This window comes from Homarus americanus, unplaced genomic scaffold, assembly GCF_018991925.1.
Source record: "Homarus americanus isolate GMGI-L3 unplaced genomic scaffold, GMGI_Hamer_2.0 scaffold39155, whole genome shotgun sequence".
Lineage (NCBI taxonomy): Eukaryota > Metazoa > Arthropoda > Malacostraca > Decapoda > Nephropidae > Homarus > Homarus americanus.
The window spans coordinates 1,974,673-1,991,417 of NW_024737042.1; the positions used below are offsets into that span (position 1 = coordinate 1,974,673).

General features: G+C 38.1%; 1 protein-coding gene across 9 annotated transcripts in view; it reads right to left on the reverse strand.

Annotated features, from left to right (window-relative positions):
• LOC121872563 overlaps positions 1-16,745 on the reverse strand; it is a 36,062-nt gene that overhangs the window by 17,530 nt on the left and 1,787 nt on the right. For 3 of the 9 annotated variants that reach the window (XR_006090121.1, XR_006090117.1, XR_006090119.1), the window contains exons 2-8: positions 13,894-14,032; positions 13,374-13,487; positions 9,613-9,750; positions 7,575-7,704; positions 5,576-5,705; positions 3,577-3,706; positions 1,577-1,705 (exon numbers count right to left, since the gene is read on the reverse strand). Coding sequence is in view for 1 of the 9 variants with exons in the window: in XM_042375373.1 (XP_042231307.1) it covers positions 9,708-9,750; positions 13,374-13,487; positions 13,894-14,032 (296 nt within the window). In the remaining 8 variants the exon portion in view is untranslated. Of the gene's footprint in view, positions 1-1,576; positions 1,706-3,576; positions 3,707-5,575; positions 5,706-7,573; positions 7,705-9,611; positions 9,751-10,027; positions 10,087-11,678; positions 11,756-13,373; positions 13,488-13,893; positions 14,033-16,745 lie in introns of those variants that run through there. The other 6 variants (XR_006090116.1, XR_006090122.1, XR_006090118.1 and 3 more) reach the window with 6 other exon arrangements.

Here is a 16,745-nt window from a genome sequence, read left to right on the forward strand (position 1 = left end):
AAATCCTTGTTATGGTAAAGTTAAACCAATCAATGGAATACAGCTCCCAAATGATTAATTTTCTTGCCCCTTCACTAACATCAACTTGACAAACAAGGGAGATGGATGGGTCATAATAAATGCCCTTATTTATACAGTTTACAATTACATATTTTACAACAGAAAGGACTGTAAAATATTTAATACCAAACCACTTAGAAGTTGAAATTATATTTAGGTGGTTGATACCTCCTCCAAATTCCACCATGGTGGTGATATACCAAGACATTGTGAAATTGAAATTACAGCAAGTCCTCGTTTAACATTGCCCCCAACAACATTGTTTTGTTATAACGTCGCTACTCTTTAGATACCAATGATTCAGACAATGTCCCGTCAATCCAGTATAAGGTCTTCAAGGACTACCTTGTACGGCGCATCACCCTCTCTCACACCAGTTAGAGCAGGAGGAGGAGCCACCCTCCGGGTCTCAGTGACTCACCACCCTCCACCTCCTCTCCACTACCCATCCACACACACGCCCTACATCCGCCCATCAGTAAATACAATACAAAATGATTTAGTTTATTTATCTTTTGGGATGTATAATACATACTATTTTCTATAAAAAATTCCATTGAATTTGTGTATATGTAATGTTTTTTATGGGGCAAAAGGAGGCTGGGGAACGTAACTCCCGTATTTTATCTACACCTTATGGGGAAAATTGATTCCGTTAATGTTCGCAGTTTTCAGGAAGGGAACCACAACGTTAACCAAGGACATACTGTACATATACAGTCAGTCCTCGACTTACGACGGTTAGGGACCGACGACCAGGTCGTAAGTCAAAAATAATACATAGAAAATCTAAAATGGATGTCTCTTTCTTCTCAGCACCACAAAAACTCTCACATTTACACTTGCCAGCCATATTAAAGGGAATTACAAACAAAAATTTTGTCGGTAGTAGTGACTCGGTACACACAGCGATCACTAACGTCGGGACTCAAATACGTAATTTGAAAAATATTTTATACGACTGCGGCGGTCATATGCCGAATAGGTCGAAAGTCGAGGAGTACCTGTGTATCTCATTTGACAGAATTATTATGGATATAGAAAACGAGATTCACCTTTTCAGCTTAAAGAAACAAAGGTCTAAAAGTATCAAGAGCATTAATTTCCCAAATAAAATGTAGCCTAACCAAGGGTGTACATTTTTTAAACTTCTTTAAACACCAAGCAATATAAAATTAATACAAACCACATTCCAATTATCTACAACGATCTATATTTCATGTTTGTTAGTCCTAGTTACGGCACAGTCATACCAACTGATGGAATACTGCTTCCTAAGAACTAATTTTCTAGCCCCTCCATTGACACCATCTAGACATCACCAAGATGTTGAGGTGTGGTGGATTGGTGAGGCAAAATAAAAAGGAGTTATCAATGCATATTTCATCTTTTCATTTAAGGTAAAACAGAAGAGATGTTTCAATTTGTGGACACTTTTGAAAATTACATTTAGAAATGAGTAACAATCAACATCACAAAGCTAGGCATACAGAAAGGTGTCTACTCTCTATCTCACCTGAGACACTGTTGAAACTGATGACTAGTTCTCTCTTTACAGCCAAGACACTTGAGAATCTGATGCTACTGAAGCAAGTTTGTTTTCTTTCAGTAATTGGCTGAAAGGTTATGCCTTAAAATTTTCTTCCTGCAAACAAGAAAATATACAATTAATATTGACTACATGCATACTTTACTGTCTACTGTTATGGTTTACACAGGACACTTTTTAAAGTCCTAATTACAGTAAACCCTGAACATCGCATGGGTTAAGTTAATGAAAACCCCGGGAAGTTCACCCATGAGAAGCCCAAATTGCCAGAAAACGAAGAAAATTCACTCCAGGTGTTTGAAATACAAACATCAAAATGGAAAGAACAGTTAGTGTCAAGCAACAAAGTTCACTATAAAGCAATAAAAATATGCTTAGTAAAATAAATATGCACACTAGCTGTAAATGATGGAGGATTTCTTTTGCTCTAGTCTGTCAACAATTGCACTGGTAGCAACTCTAGCCAGGCTAGCACCACCACTTGCACCTGCAGCACTGTCACCATATACAGTCGCAGACAAAAGTTCTCTCCCACTCCCTACCACAATGTGACTTCGAAATATCCTAGGTTTGAACAACGAAGCAGCAGAAGAAGTGCCTTTTTGACCCAAATAGTTGGGAGAACCATCTAGGAAACAAAGAAAAATAGTCACAATTGGTAGATATTTGAGCCAGATGGCATCATAAAGAGAAGATTCAAGATCCGTGCATCGAGCTATAGAACGGAAAGAGGTATAAAAGTTGTAGTTGGAGACTTGAAAAGGTTTGGGTGAAGCTGCTTTGTTCAGTTGAAGCTCAGATAATAGTAACAGATTGGGGGAAGAGGTTAATAGATGGTGCTCCACAGAATAAATATTGGATCTCAGACTGCGAATGTTGGGAAAATGGTGTGAAAAAAACCGATCCTCCAGCAACTGCAGTGAAGTCAGTTGTGGCCCCAGTTATGGCGGTTGATATCTTCAATCCAGCTTATTTATAACAGGGTCTCTAAGATAGTGTGAAGATGGCAGTAGTTGTAACATTCAGGGCAACACACACATGAATCTCCTTTATGTAGTGAATGCTGGACTCGTTCATGGCGACCACAGGCAGCATAGCTCATACCAATCTTCAACCTATCAAGTAGCTCCACCTTCTCCACCATAGGCGGGACCTTCCTTAGAATCCTTACATTGGTAGGAATGCCAATAAACCCTCCAGCAGGTGCAGGAGGTTTACGAGACAAGGCGAGGGAGTAGGGAAAGAGGGTGCGGATACGTAAGCAACAAAGTTCTTCGAGGGCTGGCAGTGTGTGTAACAGTGAGGGCGAGGAAGCATGGAACTCCCCCGTACCACTGCAGACCCCTCATGGCTAGTAGTGGAAACTGTCACACGTGACACACAACATCCCTCCCCAAGCAGCCCATAATGCAATCCACAGAGTGGCAAGGGATGAGATGTTCAAACCCACAATGTTTAAGGATTACTATTTAGTTTGGGTAGACTAATTTTAGGGACAATGTTTGGGAGGAATTTTCTAGCACTTTCCCTGGCACAATCTAAACATAAACAAAATGGTGTAGTGAGGTGAAAGAAAGGAGCAAAATTTTTTTCTTAAAAACCTTCTTTAGAGACAGTGTTACTAAATTAGTACAAACCACATTCCAATTATCTACAACGATCTATATTTCATGTTTGTTAGTCCTAGTTACGGCACAGTCATACCAACTGATGGAATACTGCTTCCTAAGAACTAATTTTCTAGCCCCTCCATTGGCACCATCTAGACATCACCAAGATGTTGAGGTGTGGCGGATTGGTGAGGCAAAATAAAAAGGAGTTATCAATGCATATTTCATCTTTTCATTTAAGGTAAAACAGAAGAGATGTTTCAATTTGTGGACACTTTTGAAAATTACATTTAGAAATGAGTAACAATCAACATCACTAAGCTAGGCATACATAAAGGTGTCTACTCTCTATCTCACCTGAGACACTGTTGAAACTGATGACTAGTTCTCTCTTTACAGCCAAGACACTTGAGAATCTGATACTACTGAAGCAAGTTTGTTTTCTTGAAAGTAATTGGCTGAAAGGTTATGCCTTAAAATTTTCTTCCTGCAAACAAGAAAATATACAATTAATATTGACTACATGCATACTTTACTGTCTACTGTTATGGTTTACACATGACCCTTTTTAAAGTCCTAATTACAATAAACCCTGAACATCGCATGGGTTAAGTTAATGAAAACCCCGGGAAATTCACCCATGAGAAGCCCAAATTGCCAGAAAACGAAGGAAATCCACTCCAGGTGTTTGAAATACAAACATCAAAATGGAAAGAACAGTTAGTGTTAAGCAACAAAGTTCACTATAAAGCAATAAAAATATGCTTAGTAAAATAAATATGCACACTAGCTGTAAATGATGATTTCTTTTGCTCTTGTGTCAACAATTGCACTGGTAGCAACTCTAGCCAGGCTAGCACCACCACTTGCACCTGCAGCACTGTCACCATATACAGTCGCAGACAAAAGTTCTCTCCCACTCCCTACCACAATGTGACTTCGAAATATCCTAGGTTTGAACAACGAAGCAGCAGAAGGAAGTGCCTTTTTGACCCAAATAGTTGGGAGAACCGTCTAGGAAACAAAGAAAAATAGTCACAATTGGTAGAGATATTTTGAGCCAGATGGCATCATAAAGAGAAGATTCAAGATCCGTGCGTCGAGCTATAGAACGGAAAGAGGTATAAAAGTTGTAGTTGGAGACTTGAAAAGGTTTGGGTGAAGCTGCTTTGTTCAGTTGAAGCTCAGATAATAGTAACAGATTGGGGGAAGAGGTTAATAGATGGTGCTCCACAGAATAAATATTGGATCTCAGACTGAGAATGTTGGGAAAATGGTGTGAAAAAAACCGATCCTCCAGCAACCGCGGTGAAGTCAGTTGTGGCCCCAGTTATGGCGGTTGATATCTTCAATCCAGCTTATTTATAACAGGGTCTCTAAGATAGTGTGAAGATGGCAGTAGTTGTAACATTCAGGGCAACACACACATGAATCTCCTTTATGTAGTGAATGCTGGACTCGTTCATGGCGACCACAGGCAGCATAGCTCATACCAATCTTCAACCTATCAAGTAGCTCCACCTTCTCCACCATAGGCGGGACCTTCCTTAGAATCCTTACATTGGTAGGAATGCCAATAAACCCTCCAGCAGGTGCAGGAGGTTTACGAGACAAGGCGAGGGAGTAGGGAAAGAGGGTGCGGATACGTAAGCAACAAAGTTCTTCGAGGGCTGGCAGTGTGTGTAACAGTGAGGGCGAGGAAGCATGGAACTCCCCCGTACCACTGCAGACCCCTCATGGCTAGTAGTGGAAACTGTCACACGTGACACACAACATCCCTCCCCAAGCAGCCCATAATGCAATCCACAGAGTGGCAAGGGATGAGATGTTCAAACCCACAATGTTTAAGGATTACTATTTAGTTTGGGTAGACTAATTTTAGGGACAATGTTTGGGAGGAATTTTCTAGCACTTTCCCTGGCACAATCTAAACATAAACAAAATGGTGTAGTGAGGTGAAAGAAAGGAGCAAAATTTTTTTCTTAAAAACCTTCTTTAGAGACAGTGTTACTAAATTAGTACAAACCACATTCCAATTATCTACAACGATCTATATTTCATGTTTGTTAGTCCTAGTTACGGCACAGTCATACCAACTGATGGAATACTGCTTCCTAAGAACTAATTTTCTAGCCCCTCCATTGGCACCATCTAGACATCACCAAGATGTTGAGGTGTGGCGGATTGGTGAGGCAAAATAAAAAGGAGTTATCAATGCATATTTCATCTTTTCATTTAAGGTAAAACAGAAGAGATGTTTCAATTTGTGGACACTTTTGAAAATTACATTTAGAAATGAGTAACAATCAACATCACTAAGCTAGGCATACATAAAGGTGTCTACTCTCTATCTCACCTGAGACACTGTTGAAACTGATGACTAGTTCTCTCTTTACAGCCAAGACACTTGAGAATCTGATACTACTGAAGCAAGTTTGTTTTCTTGAAAGTAATTGGCTGAAAGGTTATGCCTTAAAATTTTCTTCCTGCAAACAAGAAAATATACAATTAATATTGACTACATGCATACTTTACTGTCTACTGTTATGGTTTACACATGACCCTTTTTAAAGTCCTAATTACAATAAACCCTGAACATCGCATGGGTTAAGTTAATGAAAACCCCGGGAAATTCACCCATGAGAAGCCCAAATTGCCAGAAAACGAAGAAAATCCACTCCAGGTGTTTGAAATACAAACATCAAAATGGAAAGAACAGTTAGTGTTAAGCAACAAAGTTCACTATAAAGCAATAAAAATATGCTTAGTAAAATAAATATGCACACTAGCTGTAAATGATGATTTCTTTTGCTCGTCTGTCAACAATTGCACCGGTAGCAACTCTAGCCAGGCTAGCACCACCACTTGCACCTGCAGCACTGTCACCATATACAGTCGCAGACAAAAGTTCTCTCCCACTCCCTACCACAATGTGACTTCGAAATATCCTAGGTTTGAACAACGAAGCAGCAGAAGGAAGTGCCTTTTTGACCCAAATAGTTGGGAGAACCGTCTAGGAAACAAAGAAAAATAGTCACAATTGGTAGAGATATTTTGAGCCAGATGGCATCATAAAGAGAAGATTCAAGATCCGTGCGTCGAGCTATAGAACGGAAAGAGGTATAAAAGTTGTAGTTGGAGACTTGAAAAGGTTTGGGTGAAGCTGCTTTGTTCAGTTGAAGCTCAGATAATAGTAACAGATTGGGGGAAGAGGTTAATAGATGGTGCTCCACAGAATAAATATTGGATCTCAGACTGCGAATGTTGGGAAAATGATGTGAAAAAAACCGATCCTCCAGCAACCGCGGTGAAGTCAGTTGTGGCCCCAGTTATGGCGGTTGATATCTTCAATCCAGCTTATTTATAACAGGGTCTCTAAGATAGTGTGAAGATGGCAGTAGTTGTAACATTCAGGGCAACACACACATGAATCTCCTTTATGTAGTGAATGCTGGACTCGTTCATGGCGACCACAGGCAGCATAGCTCATACCAATCTTCAACCTATCAAGTAGCTCCACCTTCTCCACCATAGGCGGGACCTTCCTTAGAATCCTTACATTGGTAGGAATGCCAATAAACCCTCCAGCAGGTGCAGGAGGTTTACGAGACAAGGCGAGGGAGTAGGGAAAGAGGGTGCGGATACGTAAGCAACAAAGTTCTTCGAGGGCTGGCAGTGTGTGTAACAGTGAGGGCGAGGAAGCATGGAACTCCCCCGTACCACTGCAGACCCCTCATGGCTAGTAGTGGAAACTGTCACACGTGACACACAACATCCCTCCCCAAGCAGCCCATAATGCAATCCACAGAGTGGCAAGGGATGAGATGTTCAAACCCACAATGTTTAAGGATTACTATTTAGTTTGGGTAGACTAATTTTAGGGACAATGTTTGGGAGGAATTTTCTAGCACTTTCCCTGGCACAATCTAAACATAAACAAAATGGTGTAGTGAGGTGAAAGAAAGGAGCAAAATTTTTTTCTTAAAAACCTTCTTTAGAGACAGTGTTACTAAATTAGTACAAACCACATTCCAATTATCTACAACGATCTATATTTCATGTTTGTTAGTCCTAGTTACGGCACAGTCATACCAACTGATGGAATACTGCTTCCTAAGAACTAATTTTCTAGCCCCTCCATTGGCACCATCTAGACATCACCAAGATGTTGAGGTGTGGCGGATTGGTGAGGCAAAATAAAAAGGAGTTATCAATGCATATTTCATCTTTTCATTTAAGGTAAAACAGAAGAGATGTTTCAATTTGTGGACACTTTTGAAAATTACATTTAGAAATGAGTAACAATCAACATCACTAAGCTAGGCATACATAAAGGTGTCTACTCTCTATCTCACCTGAGACACTGTTGAAACTGATGACTAGTTCTCTCTTTACAGCCAAGACACTTGAGAATCTGATACTACTGAAGCAAGTTTGTTTTCTTGAAAATAATTGGCTGAAAGGTTATGCCTTAAAATTTTCTTCCTGCAAACAAGAAAATATACAATTAATATTGACTACATGCATACTTTACTGTCTACTGTTATGGTTTACACATGACCCTTTTTAAAGTCCTAATTACAATAAACCCTGAACATCGCATGGGTTAAGTTAATGAAAACCCCGGGAAATTCACCCATGAGAAGCCCAAATTGCCAGAAAACGAAGAAAATCCACTCCAGGTGTTTGAAATACAAACATCAAAATGGAAAGAACAGTTAGTGTTAAGCAACAAAGTTCACTATAAAGCAATAAAAATATGCTTAGTAAAATAAATATGCACACTAGCTGTAAATGATGATTTCTTTTGCTCGTCTGTCAACAATTGCACCGGTAGCAACTCTAGCCAGGCTAGCACCACCACTTGCACCTGCAGCACTGTCACCATATACAGTCGCAGACAAAAGTTCTCTCCCACTCCCTACCACAATGTGACTTCGAAATATCCTAGGTTTGAACAACGAAGCAGCAGAAGGAAGTGCCTTTTTGACCCAAATAGTTGGGAGAACCGTCTAGGAAACAAAGAAAAATAGTCACAATTGGTAGAGATATTTTGAGCCAGATGGCATCATAAAGAGAAGATTCAAGATCCGTGCGTCGAGCTATAGAACGGAAAGAGGTATAAAAGTTGTAGTTGGAGACTTGAAAAGGTTTGGGTGAAGCTGCTTTGTTCAGTTGAAGCTCAGATAATAGTAACAGATTGGGGGAAGAGGTTAATAGATGGTGCTCCACAGAATAAATATTGGATCTCAGACTGAGAATGTTGGGAAAATGGTGTGAAAAAAACCGATCCTCCAGCAACCGCGGTGAAGTCAGTTGTGGCCCCAGTTATGGCGGTTGATATCTTCAATCCAGCTTATTTATAACAGGGTCTCTAAGATAGTGTGAAGATGGCAGTAGTTGTAACATTCAGGGCAACACACACATGAATCTCCTTTATGTAGTGAATGCTGGACTCGTTCATGGCGACCACAGGCAGCATAGCTCATACCAATCTTCAACCTATCAAGTAGCTCCACCTTCTCCACCATAGTCGGGACCTTCCTTAGAATCCTTACATTAGTAGGAATGCCAATAAACCCTCCAAAAGGTGCAGGAGGTTTACGAGACAAGGCGAGGGAGGACGATAAGAGGGTGCGGATACGTAAGCAACAAAGTTCTTCGAGGGCTGGCAGTGTGTGTAACAGTGAGGGCGAGGAAGCATGGAACTCCCCCGTATCACTGCAGACCCCTCATGGCTAGTAGTGGAAACTGTCACACGTGACACACAACATCCCTCCCCAAGCAGCCCATAATGCAATCCACAGAGGGGGAAGGGATGAGATGTTCAAACCCACATGTTTAAGGATTACTATTTAGTTTGGGTAGACCAATTTTAGGGACAATGTTTGGGAGGAATTTTCTAGCACTTTCCCTGGCACAATCTAAACAAACAAAATGGTGTAGTGAGGTGAAAGAAAGGAGCAAAATTTTTTCTTAAAAACCTTCTTTAGAGACAGTGTTACTAAATTAGTACAAACCACATTCCAATTATCTACAACGATCTATATTTCATGTTTGTTAGTCCTAGTTACGGCACAGTCATACCAACTGATGGAATACTGCTTCCTAAGAACTAATTTTCTAGCCCCTCCATTGGCACCATCTGGACATCACCAAGATGTTGAGGTGTGGCGGATTGGTGAGGCAAAATAGAATGGAGTTATCAATGCATATTTCATCTTTTCACTTAAGGTAAAACAGAAGAGATAGCATTAAAAAAGTCTAAGATTATGTTCAGTTTCAATTTGTGGATACTTCTCTATATTACATTCTGATTACATAGTAACAATAGGTAACAATTGACATCACAAAGCTGGGCCTACAAATTGGGTGTCTACTTCTCTAGCTCACCTGAGAGAGAGAGTTGAAAATGAGGACTAGTTTCATCTTCACAGCCAAGACACCCTTGAGTCGGACACTACGCAGGCTTATTTTTATCCCCAATTTCATAATAGGCAAAGAGGTTTTATATGCTTCCCATTCCACATCCTGCAAACAAGAGAATATACGATTACTAGTGTATACAGTGGGCTCTCGGTTAACGAACACAATTTGTTCCACAGTCGTTCATTAACCGAATCTATTATTTCAATGGGATATTGGGTAATTGGTTCCAACTCACAGAAAAAGTACATACAAAGTACTGTATACCAGTAAATAGAATTAACAGAACATTAAATATAAACTAAATACAGTATGTACTGTACTGTACATTATACTGTACAATAATAAATGAAAAACAATAGAATACTGTATTTTAACTTACTTTGAGGTGTATATGTCATATTCCCGGCAGCTTTGTTTACATATCAAACAGCTGATTGTAGAGGCAGTCGATGATGACATGCCATATTCTTTACAGGGTGCATTGGTTCTAATGCTTTCTTCATGTTTCATAATAATTTCTGCACTGTAAATTATCAATATGTTAACTGAATTTCAGAATGACCAATAATTTTAATGTAAAAATACAAAAATATTTAAGAGACCAACAAACTCGGTGTTTACTCCGCTGTAAACAAAGTTAAACTGTGACACGTTGTTGGGTGATTCAATCAGTGATTGGCGCACAAAAACTGTTCCCTGTACTGTATATATTATCAATATGTTAACTAAATTTCAGAATGACCAATAATTTTAATATAAAAAATGCAGAAATATTCAAGAGACCAACTTTTTTTATATTTACTTCACTGGAAACGAATGTAAACATAGAACCAATTACTGTATTGGCAGACTAGCCGATCAGATGATGCAATCAACAAAATGTTTGTCGTAAGGATTTCATTAATGGAACTGAAAATCCTTAAGGAAAGCTAATCCGTAAACCAAAATTTCGTTAATCGAACAGTTTATTAACCGAGGGACCACTGTACATACATACTGTCTACTGCTATAGTTTATATTTCATGTTAAGGTCTAATTATGGCTTGGGTACATCAAATGCTTGGGAGGAATTTCCTGGTTCTTTCATTGGCACAATCTATATATCAAATATGATATAGTGAGGTGAAATAATGAGGCAAAATATATATTTTTAAAATTAACATTCCACATGTTGTAAAAAAGAGAAGAATGGGGCATGTTTAGAACTACAGCTCTTTATTACTGTATTTAATATCACAATTAGTTTACAATTTGCTGATATCTTGCAAAAAACTCTCTTGGTAGTAGAACATCAACAAATACATGTACAGGTTGACAATCCCTTATCCGAAATCCTTGGGGCCAGAGGCATTTTGGATTTCGGAATTTTTCGGTTTTCAGAATGGTTAGGGTTTTTTTTTTTTAAATGTGTATTAGCCCACCCGGACATAGATCACTGACCCACATTAGGGCCTGGGGGGCGAAAATATAATAATAATAATAATAATAATAATAATAATAATAATAATAATAATAATAATAATAATAATAATAATAATTCATAGGTCTAGGTCATGTTTCTCACTTTTGATCTTTTTTTCATTCTTTTATTTCTTTATTATTATTATTATTTTATTATTACAGTATTATTGCTATTATTATCAAATCTATTATTATTATTTTATTTTAGTGTATTTTTATTAAAATTCTTATTTACTATGAATAATTATTATTACTATTACATTTTCGCCCCCATGCCCTGATGTGGGTCAGTGATCTATGCCCAGATGGGCTAAACCCTGTTATAAAAAAAAAAAAATCCCCCCCAAAAAACTTTCGGTTTTCAGAGCTTTTCGGTTTTCGGATAAAGGGTTGTCAACCTGTAGTAAGAAACAAATGAACACCTTAGCCCCAAAATTTTGGCTCCATTTCTCTGTAAATAGAGGAAAGGATTATTGTTGGCCATGATGACTACAGTGCATTTTTTTTCCAGCTGAAAAAAGATGCCCCACCCCCTCCTCAAGAGTTACAGCTGATTGGCTGTTACAAACCTGTCCAATTTTGTCCTGAAGTAATGAAGTTCAGTATTTCTAAACGAGTTTATTCATAATTGTTGGGATGACCGTTTCTGACGAGAAAGACATTTATCTAAATTATATAAAGATGTATACAGCGAACCCTCACTTTACGCGGTCAATTGAACCCACGGCGGCCTGCGTAAAGCGAGAAACGCGTTAAGCGAACAACATAGCATATAGGATTAATTGAAATAGAGACCGGGCCGACCCCCAAACTCCACTTTTTCAGACACAATACCTACGTTGTAGTAAAAATACTTTCTTAATTTTATGATGGTATGCACACACAATCAATAATATTAGGGTTTTTAACACTTACATTAGTAGAAAAAATGGCTGGGCACACGGGATGGGGGGTTGGTTCCGAGGCAGAGGGCAGATTATTGGCCCTCACCTGTATCACTTGTATCACTATCCACCACAGAGGCTTGCAGGGCCTCTTTGTCAAACCCCTCAAAGTCCATATAAGTCCATATCCTCACTATCATTATCACTATCATTGACTTGGGCCGGCTGTGGTGGGTGGCGGGTGAAGAACTCGGTAATGTTTTGATGACTGGGCGACCTTGTGCGCACCCTGCCCGTGCCGCTCTCCGCGTAAAAAGAGTACATGCACCGCGTAAAGTGAGCATTCTGTGTTCGGCAGGGTACAATGTAAACGTGGAAACACGTAAAGTGAAACCGCGTAAAGCGGGGTTTTACTGTACATTCATTATTTCAAACATAAGCATGTAGGAAGTTTATCAGAAGTATTAGACATGAATTAACTATTAAACTCGGGTAGCAAATTCACGCTTTCGGAGGATGCATTTAATATACTGTATACTTATTTTTTTCCACAAGAAGGCACACTAAGACAAATTTTGTATCAGTAATACTACATTATGCAAAAACAACATTTTAAAAGATCAGTATCACATTGAAATATTACATGACCATTAGCAGAGGCTGGAAAAAATGTGAAGTTGTTTGCAGTCATATTTCCCGCCTCTGGTAACGTCCATGTAATATTTCAATGTGATTCTGATCTATTAAAATTTTGTTTTTGCATAATGTAGTATTAGTGATACAGGTCAATGACCCATATCAGGGTCTGGTGGGGAGGAGGATATTATTATTATTATTATTATTATTATTATTATTATAATAATTAATAATAACTGAAAAATATTAAATAAAAATATAATACAATAATTATAAACAATAAAGGACCCTAAATAAATACAAAAAATATAAATATAAATAAATTAATAGTGAGAAATGATATATGTATGTTGTATTGTCAAAGTAAGAGAAACAATTGAAACCCTGCAATGTGTGTAAATGAGGCAGAAAGTCAGCTCAGCAACCATTATTCTTCACGTTTGTTAGTCTTAGCTATGGTACAAATGAACCAACTGTTGGAATATTTACTCCTAAGGAAGAATTTTCAATCCCCTTCACAAGCACCATCTAAACAGGGTATCAAGAAATGTTATGCTGTGACATGCAGTATGCTGTAAATGGGTTAATATAAACTTCATTTTTTTTAAACTTTTTGGCACCTTATGAGATAAAAAATGGTTGATTGGGTTGTCATTAATATGACTAAATTTAAAACTAAACATTTATTTAAGCTTTTGGTTCTGTTACATCAACAGGTAGTTAGGACTAACTGCTCTATCTCACCTGAAAGAAGCATTGAGGGTAATGATGACTGCCTTCAGTTTGGACACTTGCCAGTCCATCAAAATCAAAGCACCAATTTCACCACCACTAACTGAGGTTGTTTTCAGGCGACAACTGCAGAGACAGTGTTACTAAATTAGTACAAACCACATTCTAATTATCTACAACAATCTATATTTCATGTTTGTTAGTCCTAGTTACGGCACAGTCATACCAACTGATGGAATACTGCTTCCTAAGAACTAATTTTCTAGCCCCTCCATTGGCACCATCTAGACATCACAAAGATGTTGAGGTGTGGCGGATTGGTGAGGCAAAATAAAATGGAGTTATCAATGCATATTTCATCTTTTCACTTAAAGTAAAACAGAAGAGATAGCATTAAAAAAGTCTAAGATTATATTCAGTTTCAATTTGTGGACACTTCTCTATATTACATTCTGATAATATAGCAACAACAGGTAACAATTGACATCACAAAGCTGGGCCTACAAAATGGGTGTCTACTTCTCTAGCTCACCTGAGATATGTACTGTTGAAAATTACCACTAGCTTTATCATAATTGCAGAGACACTTGTGAGTCTGACACTACCCAAGCCTTTTTCTTTTCCCATTTTCAATATAATTGGTTCAGAAGTTATGATTTCCATTTCTCCTCCTGTAAACAAGAGGAAGATGAAATTATTATTGACTACAGGCATATTGTCTATAACTATGGTGCATATTTCAGGTTTGTAAATCCTAATTATGGCTCTGGTATATGAAATGCTAGAACAATGCTCAGGAGAGATTTTTTATCACTTTCCCTGGTGTTATAAAATTGGTACAGGATACAAGTACGGCAGCCGTATGCAAAATGTAAGTGTTTATTGGTACAGCAGCCTAATGCGCACACGTGGTGAACGGACTATACAATGATAGTTACTGTACTAAGCTGGCCTTCTTTCTGACTAACCTAACCTAACCAATAACAGTCTGTCAGTTGTGATTTTTGGTGTACGGCTGCCACCTACATCAACTACACATGAAATTACTCACAGATACTGGATCTGTATTGACGGATTGTGTGGTTAATGGTACAGCAGAGATTCGGGCATGTGCAAAACGTGGAGCTTCCTTCTAATGTTAGTAATTGTCATTGTATAGTCTGCCCATGCATGTGTATTAGGCTTCCATACCAATAGATATTTTGCATACAGCTACCATACACAGTAACTTGTGCGATAAAATTATGAGGGAGGGACTAGGTCAGTTTATAGTAGAGGACATAATGATGATTTCAGACAAAAACAAGACGACTTTCTTCTTTGGCACTTTGGTTCATTTTACCCATAACCAAGACATCAGATGAAAATCAGAAAAGTACTAAAAAAAATACTATTGCATTTGTTGCAACCAACCAAATCTTGGAAATTTTATCTTTGCTCGCTTTTCTTGTAGTCTGATTTTCCACTCTCGATATCAGTAAAGATTTACTTTTGGAAAACACAGAAATGTTAGGAATTTTATCTTTGCTGCAATTAATAGTTTGGACAATTCTAAGACAATTTTCTTCTATGACACTTCCTTTGCAAATGACCTAAAAATTACCTAACCTAACCTCCTAACCAGAGGCTTAACCCCCCAGCATATACAGTACTGTATTAGTAATTTGTGAGGGAATGTCAAACAAGAAAAGTGTCTTAAAATTATCTAACTATTAATTGCAAAGATAAAATGGTAATCCTGGAGCAATTGTTAACACCAGAACACGTTCGATTTCGTTCATTTTTTCCAGATGTTCTTTGGATGATAGTAAGTACTGTAATAAAAATTATACAATGCAGCACAGAACCTATTAAAACCTGACCTGACCTAATTTCCTAGCCGGGGAGAGGGGCATATTAAACAGAACGTACACTTGAAGCAGCATAGTGTAATTTTACGTTATTTGTGGACATGAATACACTCAGCCCGAGTGACTTGGTTGTTGCACTGAAACAAAGTGCGGACAACAAAATGCGCCGACAAGGCAGGTTTTTTTGTTGGAATATTTCTGGTATATAATTTTTTTTTGCCTATAAAGCAAGTACAGACATCATTTTAGGGTACAGTATTATTATTGTTTCGGTCATGCAGCGAATTTCAGGATTTTAAATTTAGGTTGGTTAGGTTTGGTCATGTTGAAATTATGTTTTCTGATGGTTTTGAACAACTTCCAAATAGGTGCACGACTGAAACAATAGTTTTATCCATTTTAGTGTCATATGATAGGTTTTGACCATGTTATACCCTGCAATATCCCTCATCCTTCATACCCTGACCAGAACAGGTGATTTATAATAATAGAGAGAACTAAATAAAACATATACCTGGTAATTAAAATAATAAGTTGTCATATCGTTTTTATTATTTTCTATCATCTAAAGGACATCTGTGGAAAAAGGTAATTATTGACTAACTCGCGGCAGATTGTTTTTAGAAAAAGGTTTATAAAACCACCGAAATTTCACTGTTTTATAGTGGACACTGTCATAGTCTGTGAAAATGTGTTAAAAAGTTATTTCTAAATTAAACCTAACTTAGCCTTTGTTGATATGAAAAACAAGCAGCAAAATCATTGTTAGATCTCACCAACCTAACCCCAAAAAACATACCTAACCTAACCTAATGAAGCCCCCAAGACCCTCCTGTATATTAAACAGAAAGAACTTACTACGATATGGTGTAATTTTAAGTTTTTTTGTGGACGTGAGAGCAGCTGTCCGTATCGTACGAGTCTTAAGCATACACTGAGCGTTGGTGTTGATCAAGCCCGAGTGGTGGAATGTTTTGAAATACGTCAATGTAATTGACTGTTTACAACCTGGGGTGAGATGTCACCGCCGCATTACCGCTAAGAATACAAAGTAGTAAGTGTCTAGGCACCTAATTATCTACCAAATGAAGCATTTGCACAAGAAATTATGGTTAATAGTATTTTCATCAGTGGATTCTGATATGATCATTTCTTGTGCAAATGCTGTTTTGTAGGTAAATAGGCACCTAAGGTGACATACTTTGTCTTCCAGGGGGTAACGCAGCTGCGTTCTTTGCTGCACTCACCTCTCATTTCCAAACCACTTTATTTTCAGCGTGATGTGGCATGTGAAGGTTCTTGTCAGCCTTGTGCTACAGGTCTAGTGCTTATAAAGGAACTTGACTTGAAAATGGCAAGATTAAACCAAGTAATGTACAGTACTTTTATTTATAAGCATCCTTCTTAAAAAGTAATTTTCACAGCAATACTGTGAAAATGTACTGGGTTTGTGTGCAAAGTCTGCTTGATAATACGTATTTCAAAACACTACGCCGCCCAGGCTGGAACAAAACCGATGCGCTCACATGCACAA